This window comes from Rhea americana, unplaced genomic scaffold, assembly GCF_003343005.1.
Source record: "Rhea americana isolate MKP2758 unplaced genomic scaffold, rheAme1 scaffold_452, whole genome shotgun sequence".
NCBI lineage: Eukaryota > Metazoa > Chordata > Aves > Rheiformes > Rheidae > Rhea > Rhea americana.
The window spans coordinates 132,368-152,657 of NW_028186593.1; the positions used below are offsets into that span (position 1 = coordinate 132,368).

General features: G+C 50.9%; 1 protein-coding gene across 1 annotated transcript in view; it reads left to right on the plus strand.

Annotated features, from left to right (window-relative positions):
* PLXDC1 (plexin domain containing 1) overlaps positions 1–19,051 on the plus strand; it is a 21,121-nt gene extending 2,070 nt beyond the window's left edge. The window contains exons 2-14 of the mRNA XM_085316132.1: positions 1,025–1,173; positions 2,109–2,252; positions 2,596–2,665; positions 2,748–2,870; positions 3,232–3,350; positions 3,547–3,646; positions 5,118–5,213; positions 6,251–6,332; positions 8,713–8,773; positions 9,854–9,989; positions 11,650–11,685; positions 13,100–13,260; positions 14,810–19,051. Coding sequence (XP_085172258.1) covers positions 1,025–1,173; positions 2,109–2,252; positions 2,596–2,665; positions 2,748–2,870; positions 3,232–3,350; positions 3,547–3,646; positions 5,118–5,213; positions 6,251–6,332; positions 8,713–8,773; positions 9,854–9,989; positions 11,650–11,685; positions 13,100–13,260; positions 14,810–14,929 — 1,397 coding nt within the window. The 3' untranslated portion in view covers positions 14,930–19,051. The remainder of the gene's footprint in view (positions 1–1,024; positions 1,174–2,108; positions 2,253–2,595; positions 2,666–2,747; positions 2,871–3,231; positions 3,351–3,546; positions 3,647–5,117; positions 5,214–6,250; positions 6,333–8,712; positions 8,774–9,853; positions 9,990–11,649; positions 11,686–13,099; positions 13,261–14,809) is intronic.
* The last annotated feature ends 1,239 nt before the right edge of the window (positions 19,052–20,290 follow it).

Sequence of the window (20,290 nt, forward strand, 5' to 3'; positions counted from 1 at the left end):
GGGGCTCCCCCACCCCATCCCGCGGGCCGGCGGTGGGGGAGCCAGGGACCCCCTCGCTGCACCCGGGACTCCCTGGCGGCACCTGTCCGGGGACCCCTTCTCTGTGCATGGCACCTCCTGGCCGCACCTGGCCCAGGGCCCCCTCGCTGCAGCTGGGACCCCACTCTGCGCCCGTCCTGGCCCCCTCTCCGTGTCCATCCTGGGACTCCCTCGTTGCACCCAGACCCCCTTGCCGTGTCCGTCCCGGGACTCCCTCGTTGCACCCAGACCCCCTTGCCGTGTCCGTCCCGGGACCGCCTCGCTTCACCCAGACCCCCTCTCCGTGTCCATCCTGGGACCTCCTCACTGCAGCTGGGATCCCTCATTGCACCCAGACCCCCTCGCTGTGTCTGTGCCGGGACCCCCTCGCCATGTCCATCCTGGGACCCCTCGCTGCAGCTGTCCTGGCCCCCCTCGCTGTGTCTGTCCCGGGACCCCTTGCTGTGCACAGAGCCGTCCCTTGACCTGCCTCAGTTTCCCCTTCTGGTTGGGGCTGGCCCTGCTCRGTCTGGGGGGCAGGAACCAGCCCCCCCCCCCATACTCGCACCTCCAGGTGCTCCCGTCCCGTCCCTGAGGAGGGGACCGTGGCCAGGGGCGCCGAGGGCATCAGGAGGCCGGAGCTGCTGCCGGTGCCTGGAATCGCCGTGTCGATTCCTCCCGCCTCAGCCAGGGTCGCGGCCGCTGCACGCGTTGGTGCTTGAAGCGGCGCCGTCCCCTGCGGCGCTGCCCGGCGCCAGGGTGCGGGGGCCGCTTTTGCATGCGTTTTGCACGGTTTTCCCTCCGCCGGGCTCGCGGCCGCCCCTTTCCCCGCATCTCTGTAACTGCCCTGTTGTCGGGGCTGAGACCCCCCCGGCTCATGTCACCTAAGCGGAAGCTGTCTTGGGGCAGCCAGTGCCTGGTGGGGGGAGGAGGGTTAATCTCAGCGGGTCAACGGGAGCCCTCCAAGTGGGGGACCCCGGTGACCCCCTCGTTGTGCCCCCCCCAGGCCACCTGCCCGGGGGCCCAGCGACGGGCGATGGGTGGCGGGGAGCCCGTGAGACCTCACCAGGGAGCGACGGGACCCGCATCAGCCAGGACCTGGGCGGCGGCAGCTTGGCCATCGACACGCTGCCGGCCAACGAGACGCGGATCGTGGTGAGGCTTTGCGGGAGGACGGCACGGCAAGGCACTGCCCCCCCAGGAGAGCTCGTGGCTTCCGGCATCCAGGCTGCCCCTAATTACCTGCCCCTCAATTAGCTCCCTGCTCGCCGMGGTGGGGTGGGGGATCCCTCGGGGCGCTCGCTTTGCCGAGGCCGGCTTCACGCTTGAAGCATTTCTGCTTCAAGCTGAAAAATCCCTGACGTGGAAGCGTTCAAAAAAAAAACCCAAACAAACCAACAACCCCCCCCAAACCATCCCCCCAACCCCACYGGGGCGTTTGCAGATGCCTGGGAGCCGCAGGAAGGGCGCAGCCGGGCTTGCGGTTCCCCTGGCGGCAAAGGCAGCAATTTCCCGGGGCGGGAGCCCGGAGCGGCCGCGGTAGCCCGGAGCGGCCGCGGGAGCCCGGAGCGGCCGCGGGAGCCCGGAGCGGCCGCGGGAGCCCGGAGTGGCCGTGGGAGCCGGGCTGCCTTCAGGGCCCCCCGGGCTCGCAGCCCTCCCCAAAGCCTCCCCTCGCTGTTCCTGCCGGAACCAGAGTGCCGATTCGGACATCCTCGTGAGCCAGCGATGAGGTCAGGGGCTCGGCAGCCAGCTCCTCCGCGCGCCCGGCCCGGCGCCGCCGGCTTTCCCCCCGCTCCTCGGCTCCATTTTATCGGGACGCATTGGGAAGGGCAAGGGGGGATGAGGAAGACGGCGGCGGCCAGAGCCTGGCCAGGGCTCGAGGGTGCAGGAGCCGGCGCCTCTTCCCACGGCGGCGCCCAGCTCTCGCCAAAGGGGTCTGGCCTGGGCACAGCAGCTTTTGCTCTYCGTCCCCCCTCGGTGCCCTTTTCCCGGCACGCGGCATTCCCGCGCTGGGGTCCTCCCCGCTGCGCCCGAGCTGCCGGCCGCTGGCCGCGGCTCCGGGGTCTCAGCCCTGCCCTCCCCGGTGGCAGGAGGACAACCACAGCTACTACGTGTCGCGGACCTACGGGCCGGGTGAAGCACGCGCCCAGGGGCTCTGGGTGAACATGGCAGCAGCCAACAGGAGCCAAGCGAAGATCCATGGGATCCTCTCCAACACGCACCGGCAGGCCTCGGTGAGCCCCGCGCCGCACCGCGCCGCCCTTCCGTCTGCAGCCCGGGATGTCCCCAGAGCCTCCCCCAGCAGGGATGTCCTGACGGTGGCCTCTTGCCCYGGGCAGTGGCTGTCCCCACCATGTCCCCATGATGGCCTGGTGGAGACCAAGACTTGGGAAGGGTTTTGCCTTCCCCAGATCTGTTCTTGCATCCTGCAGGGCAGGAGCATCCAAGGGGACCCGGCTCCTGCGGGTCTTTGCGGGCACTGAGCTGCTCGGCGACGCCGGCGAGCACGGGCCCCACTCCCGCTGCGTGACTTTGCCGGGGTCTGAGCGTGGTTCTCACCCCATCTGCCTCCCCCAGAGAATCATCCTGTCCTTTGACTTCCCCTTCTACGGCCACCTCCTGCGGCAGGTCACGATCGCGACGGGAGGTGAGTGGGGGCGCGTGGGGCGGGCGCGCGGGGCGCCGGCGGCGGGGAGCCTGCACCGCTTCACCTCCCTTCACCCGCTCAGGCTTCATCTTCATGGGGGACGTCATCCACCGGATGCTCACGGCCACGCAGTACGTCGCGCCCCTCATGGCTAACTTCAACCCCAGCTATTCCCGCAACTCCACCGTCCAGTACTTGGACAACGGTGAGCGCCGCTCCGCTGGTGCCGTGCGCGGRGAGGCGGCTAATCCCGCTGCCCCGCTCCTTCTCCGCTCCTGCTCCGGGCAGAACGGGGCCAAACACGGCTCTTCCAGCAGGGAGAGGAGCTGGGGCTGGGCGCGGGAGAGGAGCGCCCGGAGGAGGCTGGCGATGCCCYGAGCAGTTGCGACGCTTGGTTGGAGCTTGCTTGTGGGTCTGCTCGAGGCACGTGCTGGAGGCCAGAGGACGCGAGCCTCGAGCGAGCTTTGTGGGCAGGAGAGGCCACGTCAGTGATGGCAGCTGCTGAGATGGGGAGCAAAGAGGGAGAGCGGGGCTGATTCCCTCCCCTCCCCCGGTTTCACCCCCAGGGACGGTTTTTGTGGTGCAGTGGGACAAGGTCTATCTCCAGGGGAAGGAGGACGTGGGCAGCTTCACCTTCCAGGCCGCTCTGCACAGCAACGGGAGGATCGTGTTTGGTTACAAGGAGGTGAGAGATGTCCATGCTGGGGAAGGTGCATATAACCCCCCCCCAGGCTGGTGTTACTGGGTCCCTGGAGGGGGTCCCTGGGGACCTGGGAGGAGATCAGATATAGYGGCTGCCGGCGTGTCAAACATGGGCATTTGCAGCTGCGCAAAGGCCCGCAGGGCTGGAGCCCATCGCACCCTCTCTGCCCCGGCTGCAGATCCCCGTGCCGGTGCTGCAGATCAGCGCCACGCAGCACCCCGTGAAAGCTGGCCTCTCTGACGCCTTCATGATCCTCAACCCATCTCCCGAGGTGCCTGGTGAGTGGCTGCCGCCCCGGGACCGGGGGAGCCGGGTGTCCTTGGCACGGGGGACGGCGGCCGCGGGTGCCCCTCGCCTGCTCGACACCCGGGCGCGTGCTTTGGCCACGTTCTGCGAACGAAAGGACGTCGTGTCTCCTGCCCGGTGCGTTTAGAAGTCGCTGTTCACAGCCAAGCTGTGGTGTCCCTGATTTCCAGCTGATGATGAGGAGGAGGGGGACGGCGGCAGGGGAGGAAGGGTTGCAAATGAGCTGTAGAGGTTCGAGTGCCTCGGAGCTGGGGGGATGCTGGGCACCTCACACCTTTAGGCTCCTCTCGGATCCCACACCGTAAAACGGCCCCGCTACCGCTCCAGAGGAGCGAGATGGCTTGCACGGGGTTTGGACACGCAGCCGCTGCGTTAGTGAAAAGCCTGCAAGTGTCGTGCACGGTCTGAGCATCTGCCACGCGCGAGTCCTGTGTCTGTGCAGCACGCTCCCGTGCATGCCGTGTCCCTGCCGTGTCCCTGCCGTGTCCCTGCCACGTCCCTGCCGTGTCCCTGCCTCCGTGCCGCAGGGGCCTGGCGGTGCGCACGGCACGGCCGGCGCCACTGAACGGGTCTCGCAGCACACGTGGCTGCTGCAGGCAGGGTCAGGACCGGCACGTGTGCTGGGTGGACGTGGTGATGGCTACGTGCTTGTGTCCCCATAGGCACGGGAGCTCCGGGCACGCCGTGAGCTTGGGGGAAAAGCTGTTTCAGCCGCTCCCTGGGCTCCCGCGCGGAGAAGCCCAACCACGCTCCTCCCGCCTCCCGTGCTGCACCTGGCGCCGTTGCTTTTGCTCGTTATTTATGGAGCCTGCCATCTGGCCCTCATTTATTACCAGTTTACAACCGTTTGGGTTAAAAACCTCAGCCAGGCTGGGTGGTGCTTCTTTGGGCTGCCCCYGGCACGCTCGCGCTCCCCGAGCCCCCAGCGCGGCACCTGCGCCTCCTGCCTGGCCCCTTGCTACCGGGGACACGCGGGCAGGCGGGCGGCGAGGAAACGCGAGACTCGTCCCTAACRATGGGAAGGGAAGCGAGGCTCGGCGGCAGGGAGAGCAGAGGGGCAGGAGGGCTCCCGAGCGCAGAGCCGGGCTCGGCGCCTGCGAGTTGCCGACGAGCGACGCGTTGTGCGGCTCGTGTTTGCTTAGAGCGATGCAGGACTGGACCGCGTCCATCCCGGGAGCCTCCGCTCAGGGGGAAGCGGGGCAGAGAGAGCTCGGGGCTCCTCCTGGGAAAATTTGGAAGAGGAGACTGGGGCCTTGGCATCCCTGCTGCCCCGCTGCCGTTGCTCCCCCTGCATCGGCTGGGACTCGGGGGCTGCAGCCGCCCCCCCACACGCGCGTGGGGGTCCCGTGGGGGCAGCGGCTCGCAGCCCCCGCCGCCGCACGGGCACGGGCACATGCGCACCGGGGTTGCACCCGGCCTCACGCGAGGCCTCCCCCGTTGCAGAGTCCCGCCGTCGGACCATCTACGAGTATCACCGCGTGGAACTGGACACCAGCAAGATCACCAACCTGTCGGCCGTGGAGTTCACCCCCCTGCCCAGTAAGTGGGGCGGCCCCGCGCCGCGCCGCTCTCCCGCGCTTTCGCCCCGCAGCCTCCGCTTTGCAGGAGAAACGAGGAGTCCGCAGGAAACTGCGTCTTATCCGACCTGTCCAGCGCTCCCCAAACGCGCGATGCCAGCGGGTTTGGTGCCAGCCCCTGACACTGGTGCAAACCCAGGCGCGCCCCCGGAGCGGAGGGCAGAGCGCGGGAGCCCCCGGGGCGGGCGCTGACGTTCCTGCTCTTCGCCCCGTAAGCCACCGCGCGCTCAGCCAATTCTGCCGGGCGCTGCTGCGTTTTGGGCCGGCCCGCGACGCGTTCTGTAAGCCCCCGCGGTCAGCGCTCAGATCTAATTTATAGAGGATCCTGTTAAACAAATACATTTAGCGTTCGAGACCAAGGACGTGTGCGTGCGAGGCAAGTCGTCATGCAGTGCATAAATACAGAGCAGAGAGTAAATCTGTCATGAGCATACCAAGGTTATGCATTTAAGTGGTCTCCCCAGGGTTTTTTATGACAATTTTAGCAGCAGGCAGGGTTCCTGCAAAGCAGATCATAAATAAACAGTCTGCAGTATATGTATGTTTTTTTCCTTAAGAGTTGCTTTTTTTCCCCCTCGTGCCGGGGCTGTGCTCTGCCGGCCGCGCCGAGGGGCGAAGCGGGGCCCGCTGCCTTCCAGGACTGCGGGCGCCGATCTGGGAAGGGAGGGGTGTGAAATGGCAGAGGGATGCCCGGAGCAGCGCCAGCTCCGCTCTCGGCTCTGCCACTGTGGCCGGCCAGGCCCCCCCCCGCCCCGGGGAGGGCTTGTTAAAACTGCTGCAAAAYGGCTGTTTTCCAGCCAGGGTGACAGAGGGCCGCAGGAAGCGAATCCTCTCCAGCGTGCGGAGACTAGTTATTGCGGAGCTATTTTCAGGAAATAAGTGCAGCCTCCTTTGGTGATGCTCTGTTTCTACCCATGCCGCCAGCTTTGAGTTTATGCTCCCTTGTGCCTATCCAGATGCTAGCGTATCGCTGGTACGTGTCTCCTCTCTCTTTTACAGCTTGTCTCCAGCATCAGAGCTGTGAAATGTGTGTGACCTCGGAGCTGACCTTCAACTGCAGCTGGTGTCACGTCCTGCAGAGGTAGCTTGGATGAGTTTCCTTCCCATCTCTTCTCTTGCTGATGTTTCTAGAGCTGGGAGAGCAAGTGCAACTTCAGGTCTAAGCTTCGCTGATGCCTGGCATCCATGCTGTCATTTTTTTTCTGTTTTTTTTTCTTTTTTTCTATTGGGGGGATGCTAGCACAGCCTTGTAGGCAGTGGGTAGGTGGCGGGCTGATCTCAGGTTGCAAGCAATTAGAGATTTTTGAGGGTGGATATCTTAGTCCTTATGTTTTGATGCAGAAGCTAGAGCAAGTTGGGACTAGACGCAAAGCTCGCATTTTTGCGAGTAAGTGAGATCAGACGTGGTGGAAACATCCTCATTTAGGCTGAGGTTTCCGAGAGAAGTGAAGGGCAAGGAGGTGGGGACGTGCTGTTCAGAGTCTGGAGCAGAGCGGCAGTTGAATGACTCTCGTGCCCCCACCTCAGCCGTGGGGGACAGGCCCTTTCCGTTGGGGACAAGCCACAGTAAAGGCTGGGGGGACTTGCTGAGCTGTTGGAGGCAAATGGAGAACTTGGGTAGGGGGTGAGGGCAGGCCTTGCCTGTCGTCCCAGAATGGAAGGTTTTGGTCTCTCTCCTCCTTCAGCTCAAGATGTGAGAATTTAATGAGTTTCTTTTCTTTTTTTTTTTTCCTTTTTTTTTCCTGAAATATTTATTTGGAGCTAGTGGCAGGGGAGAGGACCCAATAACACAGATCCTCGCAGGCAGCGCCGCGCCATCCCATCCCTGCTTTGGGAGGCCCAGCTCTCCGGGCTGCCTGCCCCCCTTCCTCGGCAGCCCCGGCCAAGGGAYGTGCCTCCCTGGCTCACCAGGGCACAGCTCACGGGGCATCTACCTTCCTCCTTTCTGTATCGCTTCTCTGTCACTACTCTCAAGACTTACGCTCTTGTCTTACGTGCACCAACTTCAGCGAGGCCTCAGCAAGTATGTCAATGGCAGCTGGAGCAGAGAAAGATCCTGAGACATCAACAAAGCTACCATATAAATCGGCATTGATTCATTGCCTCTCAGTGGGCTGGGGCTGGAATATAACCAGAGCCAGGGGATCATCATTTTTCAGTGACAGTTGCTCAGCTGGTGGCTTCAGATGAGAGAATATTATGTTCTTGCAGCTGAGAGAGATGTGTGAAACCAGATGTGGCTTTGGTAGCAAAAGTAAGCCCAGGATACAGAGTATTGGTCTGGATCTTGTTTGGTCTGAAACCCAGGTGTTCAAGAACTCCCTGATTCTGCTTATTTCCAATTGATAGCATAGGCAAGCCCAGTCTTCCAGATTTGAGGTCACAGCTGTTTATATTTGCGCTTATCACTTATACTCTGATTCCTCCTGGATGGTTTGGCTGAAATACATGCTTCCTGCAGCCACAACTGCATATAGGCAGCTCGCTCCTGAAGAACACAGACTACTAATACAAATGGCAAGTGTTTTACACATTGGGGAAATTGCAGGCTAGCGTTATCAGGAGCAGCTGAGCAAGTCTACCACTACCTTGCTGGCTTTCAACTAAGCTGGTTTTGCAAAACCAGTGTGATTTTCCCAAGGAGGCTGGTAGGGTGGCTTCCAAGGTTTGAACTCATGTCCTGAGTCCAGTTCAGTGATTTAACCCCATAGTTTCATTTTAGCTTTCTTTTAGCAATATAGTTTGTGCTGTTGTTTCTGCTGAGCCCCTAATTGTTACAGGCAACACAGAAGAGCTCAGTGACTCAGCAGGACCCAAAGTTCTTGTGGCTTCGCCTCTTTTATTGGCTGGTAGTTGGGTAAATTACTGCTTGTACGAGCTGAACCCCTGATTCATCTTTTTGGTAGTCCCTGGAGACTTTGCAAAGGTCAGAGTTCTGTTCCATTCCCTCTGTTTTTGTGGAGATTTCACTAGTTGGTGTTTTCTTGATGCAGTTTGTAACAACTTCTCTAATGTTGCTTTTCCTGTGCAGATGTTGCTGGAAAAAACTCACAGAGATCATGGCCTTGCTCTGGCATAGAGTCCGCAGAATGGAAATTCAAACTCAGTCTATATATTTTTCCTATTTCACTGTGTCTCTGTTTTCCTTGGAGAAGCGGTATTGACCCTTTTCCTGCTCTGTAAAGAGGAACATTTGGGTCCATCCAGCACAGCTGTACTGGAAACTCCATGTCTTTGGAGACCAACTTGTGTATAATCTTTCCAGTCCACTYATATTTGTTTGTCTAATTCACAGTGCCCATTGGAGTAGCATTTGGGATTCGTAGGCAGCTTAGAAATCATTGTTAGCAGTGACACCCCTGTGGAGTGGTCAGATGAGCGCTGTTCACTCCCTGATTGCTTTGCTTGCTGTGTCTAGCAGGAGTTCATCTGCCACAGATTAATGTCGTTTGTCTCTGTAGATGTTCCAGTGGGTTTGACCGATACCGTGAGGAGTGGCTCTCTTACGGCTGTGGCCAGAAGGTAAGAGCGAGCAAAGCTTCCCTTAGGCTGACAGGATAACAATGTAATGTGGATTTTGCTCACCAGTAGCGGTATTTATGATGTACTCTTACGACTCAACTCTTACAATGAGACTTTAGCTACAGGTGAAAAATATAATCAAAACAGTTTATTTTGCAATTTGTTTTGGCCGCTTGGAGGGTGGTAAGCCATTTTGGATGYCTTCAACAGAGGCTGAGAAGAATGATGCTGAACTAAAGAAAAGATAGTGGCTATATCCTAGGTCCAAAAAAATCACTCTCAGCTCCACTTGGCCTGTGCTGCTCTGGAACAGATTGCATACCCCCCTTCAGACATCCCTTTCCCATTACAGCAGAACTACAGACACACTTAGTAGAGACTATCTCCCCCCTGCTCTATTGGAACAGGCAGAAGATGGTCCATCTAATMAGGTGTTCCATGTCCTTGCCCTGCTGGTCTTGCTTCTGTGCTGGTGGATGTTCAGTAAAGGTGCAGGACCTCTGTAAGTTAACTAATGGTGCAATCTCAGTCCACTGAGATACTTGCTTTTTTCCCTTGCTGTCTGAATCATGACTATTATTCACGCTGAAGTATGAAGAAATTAGCCCTTGTGATTTTTTTTTTGTCCTTGTTAGTGCAATTGTCTCTACACTGGATGAACTAATTTGTCTCAGAAAGATCAGCTTTAATGGAACATCTGTTTCTGCTTTGCTTTTTGTGTTGTTTTTTCCCCCAACTGAAGACTCAGCTTTGTTCCATGTTTACCAAGAGGGTTGAGGGAGGGAAAAGGAAGTCATGAGACCTACACTAAGGTCATGCAAGAAAGTCAGAATGCAGACTGTTGCAAATCACTGCTATTTGCCCTAACTTAGTGGTTCCCAAAGTTTTTCACCTGTTTCCCCCCTGCTAGATGACCCCTGCCACTTCTCCTAGCACWCCTGGACCATGTTCCCTGCTTCCCTGTTCCCATGTTGGAACCCCAAGGGCTTGGCTAGCCTGAGGCTAGCTAACCTCCAGCTCTCTGGCACTCTTGCTGGAGGATTGCTAGGAACAGTAGCCATTTTTCATATTTCTTTTCAGTCGGAAGAGGAGACATGCGAGGATTTAGCAGACGATGACCACTACTCGGCACCGCCTGACAGCTCTTTCCCACCGTTTGATGAGGATATCACCACCTCCGCTTCCTCGCTTTTCATTGACAGCCTCACTACAGAAGGTACAGGCAGGTGGGGTGAACAGCTGTGGCAGGGACACCCMCTCCTCAACACTTAGCCCTGGAGAGGTCTTTCACTCTGATGCCTAATGAAGCCAATTAATATCCAAGTAAGCAGAGTAGCATTCCTGGCTGCCCAGTTGTTGAAGCTCAAGGGCAAGGGGGTGGAAACAGAAGACAGTGGAAAGGGGAAGGAAGGACAGAGTAAGAGATGAGAGCTGGAATGACGTGGCAAGTGAGGCAGGTCAAACCCTCGAGTAGGAAGAGTTTTACAGTTGCACTGCAGCCTTTTTATGCATTTATGAAGGTCTAGAAGATAATAGACCAAAAACAAGTATTCTCCAGTGGACAGACTCCCTAAGGCCGTAAGAGAAGTTAATACTGTAACTAGGGGCTCATGTTTTTAACATCCTTGCTGGTGACTCAGGGCTGACAGTACTGTCTGTCTGGCAGTAATACAGCACAGACATGTGATTGTCCTCTGCTTGGGAATGGTGTTCATTCCAGCATAAGAAAGCTCCAAATAAGGACCCTGGTGTCCCTTGAGACACCCATGTTCTAAAGCTTGATAATCCTATTAACACAGGGCTGTCTCCTCAGATCCTAACGGCAGGTATCACTTCAATTTTGCTGCTTAATAGTCCCTAACGCAAACTGCTAATTAGAATAAATAGAAAGGAACATTAGTAATTGTCCTTCAGCAATAGAAAGGAGTTGGGCTGGGGGGAGGAATGGAGCTCCTGGCTGACAGAGTTGACTTTGAAAGGAGCAATTAAAGGAAGGGGAGTATAACACCACCACCGAGATTATTTTCCAACTCATCRACAATTCTTGGAAGAAGAACAAGAGGCTTTTTGTGACATATTCAAGCATGAAGTTAATTTGTAATCTTGGAAGGAAACAAAACAGCCAGCTGCATCAGGCAGGGAACTTTATCTGCAGAAGCACAACTCAGGAACAAGCAAAGCAAAGGACTGGACCCAGCCCTCTGCATCTTCCCAGACCAGACCAGCTTGCTGGAGCAGCTCAGTGGAGATGTTTGGGAAAGTGTCTGACTAGCTGGTCTTGTGTCAGCACTGCAACTAGGAAAAGTCTTAGCCAAGCAGTAAACATTCTGGATTAGGATTTCAGCTGGATTCTCAAGGGCTCTGTGGTGAATATCAAGACAGAATAAAGCCTTGTACAATAAATCCTGGTACTTTCAGAATGTGATGAAGAATGGCATTGGACTTTGCTGCTCCCCAGCCCCCCATGGAAGACGTCTGTGAATTCCACTTGATTTATCTGGGATATATCAGCAGCATATTTCAGCAAATGCCATAGTCTGAACATAGACACCCACAAGGTTGGGGCCCCATCCAACATTCATTTGTTATTCTGTATTGCACACTGAGCATATTTAATGACTAGTTTCTACAGACATTTGTGCACCAGGTGCCACTTCTGTGAAAGAAGCCAGAAAGSCAGAAACTGCTTTCACTATTGTTTTGTTTTCTGGGTGCCTTTCTCCTCCACTAAACCACACTGACCATGTAAGTGCTGTGCAAAGAGACATGTTCTGTCACAGGCCTCCTGTTATGCAGCARTGAAGGAGGGTGGGAAGAATGGCAAATATCATAGAAATCTCCTGACTACTATTTTTTTGCCTGTTTTCTTCTTTCAGATGATACAAAGCTCAATCAGTATGCAGCAGGCGATGGTACGTCCTTAATCTTCTCTTTGCCTGCTCACGTTCTTCCTAAGTGGGAATGTGGTACACTGAAATCAAATGTACTGGATAGTTGTAATCAGTCAGCACAGTGGACAGGAGAAACAGATTGAAATGATGTAATCAAGATAAGAATCCTTTTGTCCTTACCTTGATTGTTACTGTTTCAGGTTGTGAAAAGTGAAACCAATCTGTTTTAGCCTGATGCTGTTTTTTTTTTCACTTTTGCGACTTTCTCAGATTTGACAGGCGAACTAAGATGAGGCATTTTGCCTTTCCTATATAATTCTGCCTTTGCTGTCTTTGCATAGTTGCAAAGTCCTGTTGCTTTTGAATTTCTCCAGCTGTGCCAAAGAACACTGTAAAAGCCAAATATAAAAAGTGTCCTTTCCATTAGCCTAGCTCTGTCTTTTCCCTCTCTGTTCCAGCAAATCCCTTCTCAATCAGAGTGTGTTAATCAGTCCTAAGGATAGAGAACTGAACTGTTACYGTAATGCTCTTCCAAATTCCAGAATATAGGGAGGATGTGAGCATTTCTTCCTCTGATGTCAGATTCTCAAGAACTGCAGTCCTATGTAAACCACAAGCCTGTCCCTCTTAACTGAGAGCAGCTTACAAAAGTTAAACTGGGTATAGGATCAGTTCTTTTGCAGGCATGGGGCCTTTGAAATCCACGACCTTCCCAGTTTCATCCAAATTACTCCCCAAATGGCTGGTAATGTCTCTGCTAATATATGCTATGTACGCCCTCTCTAGCTCTGTGTGATTGAATATTCACAGCCAAGGAATGAAGGCAAGCTGGAGGACTGTTGGGAAGACATGCTAAGGACACACTCAGCATATGGCTAATGGCTTTCTATCAGAGCGAGCATCTAATATATAAAGTATATAGATGTGGGGATGTGTATGGCTRCTGTATAGTAGTTATTTAATCTTCTTTCAAAACAGCTATTGATACCATCTGATGCTGGAGCTCGGATAGTAAATTCAGGGTGAGAACTTACCTAAAAGTAATTCATGTGAAATATTAAAAAAGAAAGACACTGACTTGAATTGACAGCCTCTGTTTGGGGCTAGGGAGGGGAAAGTGCARAATACTGAGCATGAGGATTATTGTGAAAGATTTCTTTATCTACTCCAGGCAAGTCTCACACACATGATATTAAAAGCTTGGTCTAGCAGATCTTTCAGTTCCAAAGATTTGGACTCTTAACATGTGAGCTAACAAAAAGCTCACTCGTGTATCTAGCTTGCTTACTTACCCTCCTTTTGAGCCAGCCAGTGGGTTAAATTGCTCAGTCTTTCATGCAATGCTCTAAAGAAAAAAAGCTTTGCTTCTCCTTTCTGTCTGTTCTTTTACTGAGATCTCAGTGATTCCAGCCTTAACATAATTCTCTTTTTACAGGTGTGGGAAGCAGCCTTCCTTCAAAGAAAGCAGGAACCCCGATTCACACAGGTACTATTGTGGGCATCGTTCTGGCTGTGTTGCTCATTGCTGCTATTATCCTTGCTGGAATTTACATCAACAGCCATCCCACCTCAAATGCTGCCCTGTTCTTCATTGAGGTGAGTGGAGAACCTTATCACAGGCCAGTTTTCTCTTCCTCTGCTACCATCAACACAAAGCTGTCATCACCAGAAATGAGGAAGATAGGGTGGGAGGCTATGCCCAGCCTTTTTCTTTCTGATTAATATTAACATGGCCTCTGCAGAGCCTRGTAGTTAGTTACTTCTAGGTTTTCAGCTACTAGAGTGCCTTGCACATTCATTTCTGTGGCTGGAGCATGCTGAGCAATTTAATATATTGAGTCATTCACTTAAAGGGGCTGAGCCATGAATAAGGAAGAACCAGATCATCTCCAAGTGGAGTTGCCTTCAGGGAATCCTCACCTTCTAGATGAGAGCAGGGAGGCTGGGCTTTAGCAACCACCTGGGAACCAATCATGCGTTTAAAGTTACATTTTTGAGGTCTGAATCCTCTCAGCAGGTTTGCAGATGTATTTCAATTAAGCCAGCCACCTTGCTTTGCCTTGGCCTCTGGGGAAACAAAGAAAGGAACATTGAGAAGCTTCATATTTAAGATCCTCTTCATGGTCCTACAGTCACAGCTAATCTCCAACTTGCAGTTGTTGGTGGTATTTTAAACCTAGTCTCTCATCCTCCTACAGCTGCATTTTATTTTATACTCTTTCATAAGCTCCCTTTCACATATTGCCTTTTCCCCCATACAGCGGTAGACTCTTCCACATGCTTGCATGAGCAAGCATGCACAGTCTGGCTGGAGGACTCAGTTGGAGCTATGACATAATTAAAATTGCTGCCTTTTGAATTGCCCAGCTGGATTTTGTTTACTAAAATTGTCAGACTTAACTGATAGATGTTATGCCATCAGCTAATTTGTAAGTGGTGGTGTGAATGCTCTAAAAGATTTTAATTTTCAGAAAGATAGGGGGCCTGACAATCTCCATCTGCTGTTAAAAGCCAAAAGACTGCTTGATATAGACTCCCGAGGCAGTCAGAAGTGGGCTGAGTCTTGGCATAGCAACTGCTGTGTAGGGAGTGAGCAACATGTAGCCCTCAGCCTTTCCTTGTCACTCTCTGGCTTTTTTCTATAGCACTTGTCTTTCCTCTATCTGTCTACTTGAAGAGCCAGGCTTCAGAGAATTGATCTATCTGGCCCCTATCAGTTTAGTACCTGAACAATTCACAGTGTTTAATAGATCTAGCTTCACAGCACTCAACTGAGAAAGTCCCTCTTTTGCTGATAAAGAGGAGAGGCACAGAGAGATGATTTGTATGTGGTCACACAGGAAGCCTGTGGCAGTCCTTAGCTGTTAAAGCAGGCACAGGTCATCCTTGTTCCGAAACCAATGTGAGATTTCACTTACAGTTTCCATTTCCTCTCTGCTCCTTCTTTTAACCTTATTAGCGGGTCAGTTTGGTGAGATTGATGCATTGTAATGCTCCTTAAGTATGAAGTGATTTTATTAATAAAAGTTGAGCTGTCACAAAGACAGCACTGTTTTTGTTTCAAGACTGCATTTCAAATTTCCCAGCTGGCATAGACTGAAAGGCTCTATCACCGTTTCTGATGGATCTTTGTTTCTGTCCACAGCGAAGGCCACATCACTGGCCTGCCATGAAATTCCGAAATCATACCAGCCATGCAACATACTCTGAGGTRGAGCCAGCCAGCCACGAGAAGGAGGGCTTTGTTGAAGCGGAACAGTGCTGAGCGCTTCCTCCCCTGCATCTTTATTGTCCCATGTCCCGAATGTTGGAGTCTTCTGTTATTGTATTGCAAAGTCTTTCCCCTGTTGGAAAAGAAACAGCAACTAGAGGAAAAAGACCCACTGGAGCATTGAAAGGAATAAGGCAGGGCAATGCAAGGACGTGACTTGCCTGGATTCCTCACGGGACAGCACAGCCTGAAGCAAAGGCAGTGAGTTGCAACGTCAGATTCTGCCTGCACCAAAGCTCTGGATGTGTCAGGAGAAAACAGTGCAGTCAAAGTTTTGGTATGAGTAGGGGGAGGAGCTGTTTGTTTTTTCTTCTCCTCTGTGTGAGGTTGACCTCTTCCATCCTTCTCTGAGAGTCTTAACATGGGCAGTTCACAGGAGGGCCAAATCTAGGTACAGGCAAAGTACATAGTTGCCTAAGGCAGCAGGCTCTTTGGGACACCAAAACTGCTTGCTGCACACTCTGCCTATGCCTGCACTCAGGACCAAGTCAGGCTCATTGCCTCTGCCTCTGTCCACGGAGAGGCTGGGTGACTGGGGGGCAGATGCTGCTGGTGGCCCCAGGAGGGGAAAGGCTGGTTCTCCAGGGCTTATCTCACCTGTCCCATCCTCCTGCTCCCTGGTCTTGTCCCTTTCTCTGCTCTTCCCTTTGCCTTCTTTCAGGGCAAGCAACATTTAGCTTTCTCTTCATGGCTAAGAAGACTTGTGCCCTTGTCTTTTTATCCTGAAGTTGTTGTTCTTACACCATGTCTTCAAATCCTCATGCTTCTCTCTTTTCAAGGAAACAGCTTCTACCCCGTACTCAGGAAGAAAGAGAAATCTGATCTATTTTAAAGACAAAGCCCTATAGAAGATTCAGGTTGTTTGTTAACAAATGGTTTTGGTGTGTTTTCTAGCATCTAGTTAGTTTGCTAAATTATTGACTACGACCCTTACTTTAAAGGAGTCAGAGGGTGAAAAATCTTAGATTCCTTCAAACCACTTATCTGTTGCACTGCCACTAATCCAGCAGGAACAGAATAAGTTTTAATGGAAGAGGATGGGGGTAGAGCACTATCAAAAGCACTGTTCTCCCCAGGGCTAAATCTTGAAGTAAATCCAAGCTTATTTTTCATGGAACTTTCACATAAATAAAGAATGAAGGCATACATGCCACTGTATGATTAAAAATATAAAAATCACTTTGTTAACATCATCGTGTTTAAAACTCACTAAAGTCAGTGGAAGTTTATTGATTTTGATTACATCTGTAATCTGATTACCCTGGTCTGGATGTGTACTGATATCATGATTCCAGATATCATGACCCTCATTAAGGACTTCAATGCTAGACCTCTTGGGGTTTTCTGTTCCTTCTCTGTAATCAGAATTAAGCAGTAATCTTCATAAATACTCTATCCTACTTTCACAGACACTAGCTAGTGCAAGATTGGGCCCTAAACTTAGGAAAGCTTGTATTAAAAAAAGACAGTGTCCAAAGTCCAGTGTAAGGTAAAGTTTCCATTCCCCCCACCAAAAAATGGTGTGGGATGTATGGACTTTTTTTTTTTTTTTTTCCTCCCTTCTTGAGCCTCAGTTATTTATTCTGATATCATGTTTGGTACATACTTTATCCACTGACTGGTTCAGCTATCACTGAGGGTGATTACTGCCAAAGGCAGGGTCTGTCTAATTAATGTTTTCCTTCTCATCTGCTGAATTTATATTGCCTTTGAAGATAAATATGGATGCTCTGTGGCATTTAGACCTCAGATTATACTTCCTCATACATAGTCACTAGGGAGACTTTTGCTGCATCTATTATGGCCTAGAGACACAAAAACACTCAAGCGGGGTAAGTCAGATTGAGTTGTGCCAAGCTGTTGTAGACCACACAGTCTTTCTTTAGAGATATTTTGAAGATTAACTTTATTCCTAAGTAAAGCTTTCAGCTGCAAAATTGTTTTTTCCCTGTTTTCCTCAAGTAGAATGAATTCTAAAGCATACAGTCATCTAGTTTTTGCTTCAGATCTATTCTGCTTTAAAAGGGTTATAAAGTGGTAGGGAAAATTCTCCGAATTTAGTTGTTTTCAAATAATGGCCTTGTTTTTACTATTTTTCTTAACATTCATACTCTGAATTTTGGGGTATTCCTTTTCCCTTTCTACCCACAGAAATACCAGGCAACATCCAACAATCGTGAAATGCTGCAAATTTAAAAGAAAACAGCTTCACCTAGTGTGTAATTCAGCTCTATAAATCACTGCTGCATTACTGCAGCCAGAATCTTAGACATGTTCAAAAAAAGGACTATACATTTAGGTGGGGAATAACAGCATCTCAGTGCTAGCGCACATGAACAATTGAAGTATATAAAACACCTGTACTTCAGGGCAGATGCCAAGGTCTGAGAGCCTGGAGTTAGAAAGAGCTTTATTAAATAAGTAAATAAATAAATAAAGAGCAGACAGGCTCTGTAAGTATCTAATAGATGTTTTGTCCACCTTCTACTGAAGGACATGGTATGGAGATATCGTCAGGTGGAATACAATATTAACAGCTTTGATTCATAATCTCTAACAATTTGCAGTAGAGCAGATTAAGTTATAACTGCCTATACTTATGTGTGTGCCCTGACCTGAAGATTTTCATCCCACAGTTCAGTTAGCATAACCAATGAGTGCTCAGGTCAGGAGCTCCCTCTGCCTAGTCTGGGGAAGAAAGGCATTTACATGCTGTGTCTCAAGGAGAACAACAATTTGTCTTACCTTTCATCAGGAGGCCTAGCTCTGGGCACTTTAAGTTCACATCTGGGGAACTAGCAAGTCAGCAGGGAACAATCTTTCATGGCTTTTCTTTGCATGTGACTTTGTTGTGGAAGAGGGGTCTATTAAAGTCCAGACCATCCAATTATAATTGTTGCTGATTCCTAGAAGAAAGAGAAAAATATCTTTGCCACCAACAAGTACTGCTCTAATACTGAAGTGAACAGGAGAGATGAGTCTGGGCTCAAGTATAATAATGGCTGCACCAATTCAAATGCATCAGGATCAATACTCCTGTCTCATCTGTGTAACTCTGACTTCAAGATGCTGGATAATCTTGCTAGTCTTGAGTGCCAAAGCATGAATACAATTCTGACCTCAAATGGTTTTGATTACACTTTTAATCATGTGACTTCTGTAGCCATATCCATATCTAAAGTTTTACTTTAGATTCAGATGAACCCATCATCTGGGCTTCCTCCAACGCAAGCTCCATAATGTACATGTTTATCTTGACCTGTATATTTTATAGCTATAAAATGGGCTGGGGCTGTTAGCTGTGCTCAGTCCATTGCTGAGCTGGTTAAAAGGGGTGCAAAGTGCAAACAATTGCTAACACTCCTCGTTTGTCTTTGCAAGCACAGTGTCCTTGCAGTTTGTGGCAACTGCGGGGTATGTTGTTCGGGTGTAAGCGAACTGCCGGTCATCAAGGAGAAAAGGATATTGTCAATCTGTTAGGTGGCCATTTGTGTTTAGCAGTTGTGAAAATACACCACAGGGTTTATCAGAGACAAACAAGGGCTTGGTTCTGCTACTACTAAAGTCGGTGGTTAACCCCCCACTTTTCTGACATCAATGAGAGCAGGAGCTGGCTCAAAAATTACTTTCTTGTAACAACTAAAGACCTACCTTCCACATACTTGAATTTACAGCACAGTTGGACTATTTGGGGGGGGGGGACCAAAGGCACTTTAACAGTCTTTTAATGCAAAGTATTTACTATGAACTATCTGCATGGAATACAGTGTTAACATTCAAAAAAAAATCTTTCTTTTTCGACTGCTTTGTTTTCAAAATAAAACCTGCAAAGGATTTTTAGTTGTGTAATACAGACTTTAAGCATGATGGCAATTATTTTCACCTTGTGTGTTTTAATGACATTATAAAAATACAAGCCAATTAGGGATCTTTTTTAAAGGTCATTTGAGTCTCTTTTCTGTGTTAGTAACAACACATAGGAGGGGTTCCCAAGATAGATCGAGGATTAAAACTAATATAAGTGAGGTTTGAATCAGGACCATAATTATCTTCTCATTTTCTTCTGTATTGCTTTTAGATGTTTGTAGTCCTTTAAAATTAAAAAATGAACTTAGATTTGTTGTGTTTTTGCATAAAGCAATCTTCAGAGTTTTGATCTATGCACTACTATCAAGGGCTTTCATATATACAAATCACCTTAAAAGTACTGTAGGCCTAACCCTAACCCTAGCCGATTTTTGTACGGCACGCCTCGCAGGCAGACCCCAGCTCTGCTGCGCAGCACAGACTCCTCGCAGGGCAGCCCTCTTGGCGCCAAACGACTTCTTGGGGCAGCCCCTAGCCACCCCAATGCCAGCAGCGCCTCCTGCTTATCTCCTTCTCTTCATCCTAACCCTACCCCTCAGACCTTTGGCAGGCCAGCCGGGCAAATACAAGCCCTGCCCTGGCACGCACCAGAAACTCCTCACACCGCAGCTCTCTGGGCAGCCAAAGCCTTCTTTCGGCACCCTCTAGCCACGTTCATAACAGCGGCGCACCCAGGATAGCTGTAGGTATCTTTCCCTGGCTTAGGCTTCCTCTTGTATCGTGCACTGAATGTATGAACGGATCAGCATGATGAGATACCTGAAAGGAGGTTATGAAATGTTGAAAAATGTCCGTCCTCCAATTTACTATAGATAGCAGTAGATGAAGTCCAATGGGAGCTTTGATGAAACTGTGTCCGTGTGTACTACACCTTGAATAGTTTATAACATAGCCAGAACAAGGACTTACTGTTAACCATTTGGATACACTTACCTTGCAAACTGCTGTATCACGTAGAAGCACAGAAACTTTGGTAATGTAAACTTCCTTCACATCATCTAAAAGAGGTAAGTGTGAGCCCTATTAGAGACACATAACTTGAGATCCAAGRGTGTTCACAGAGGTAGGACAGAGCTGTAGCTAAGATGGTACGCTGTGATTCAGGAGATGCAAGGCGGTTAGAGGCCCTAAGCTCCCAGTATCACAGCTCCTCATCTCTAATACRCAAACAGTAAACACTGTTTTACCTGTGGCTGTTTAAACTGTAAGATACTTGGCCTCAGGATATTTTGTAGCTTATACRTGTACTGTTTCTAGCTTTTCTTGTGCTTGAGCAGCTGAATGCATAATTTTCTAAGCAACTTTGTCCATGCTGCCTTCCAGAAGTGATTGTCACCATTTGCATACCTCCTYCTTTCAATGGCTAAGACCATGCTGTAGTATTGCAAATAGAAGTAATATATTTACCTCTTATTCTTCCTCTTCCGTTCCCCTCTCCAAACCTCCTGCAGCCTGTCTTCATCACCCTTCCCAAGGAGTTTGTCCCAG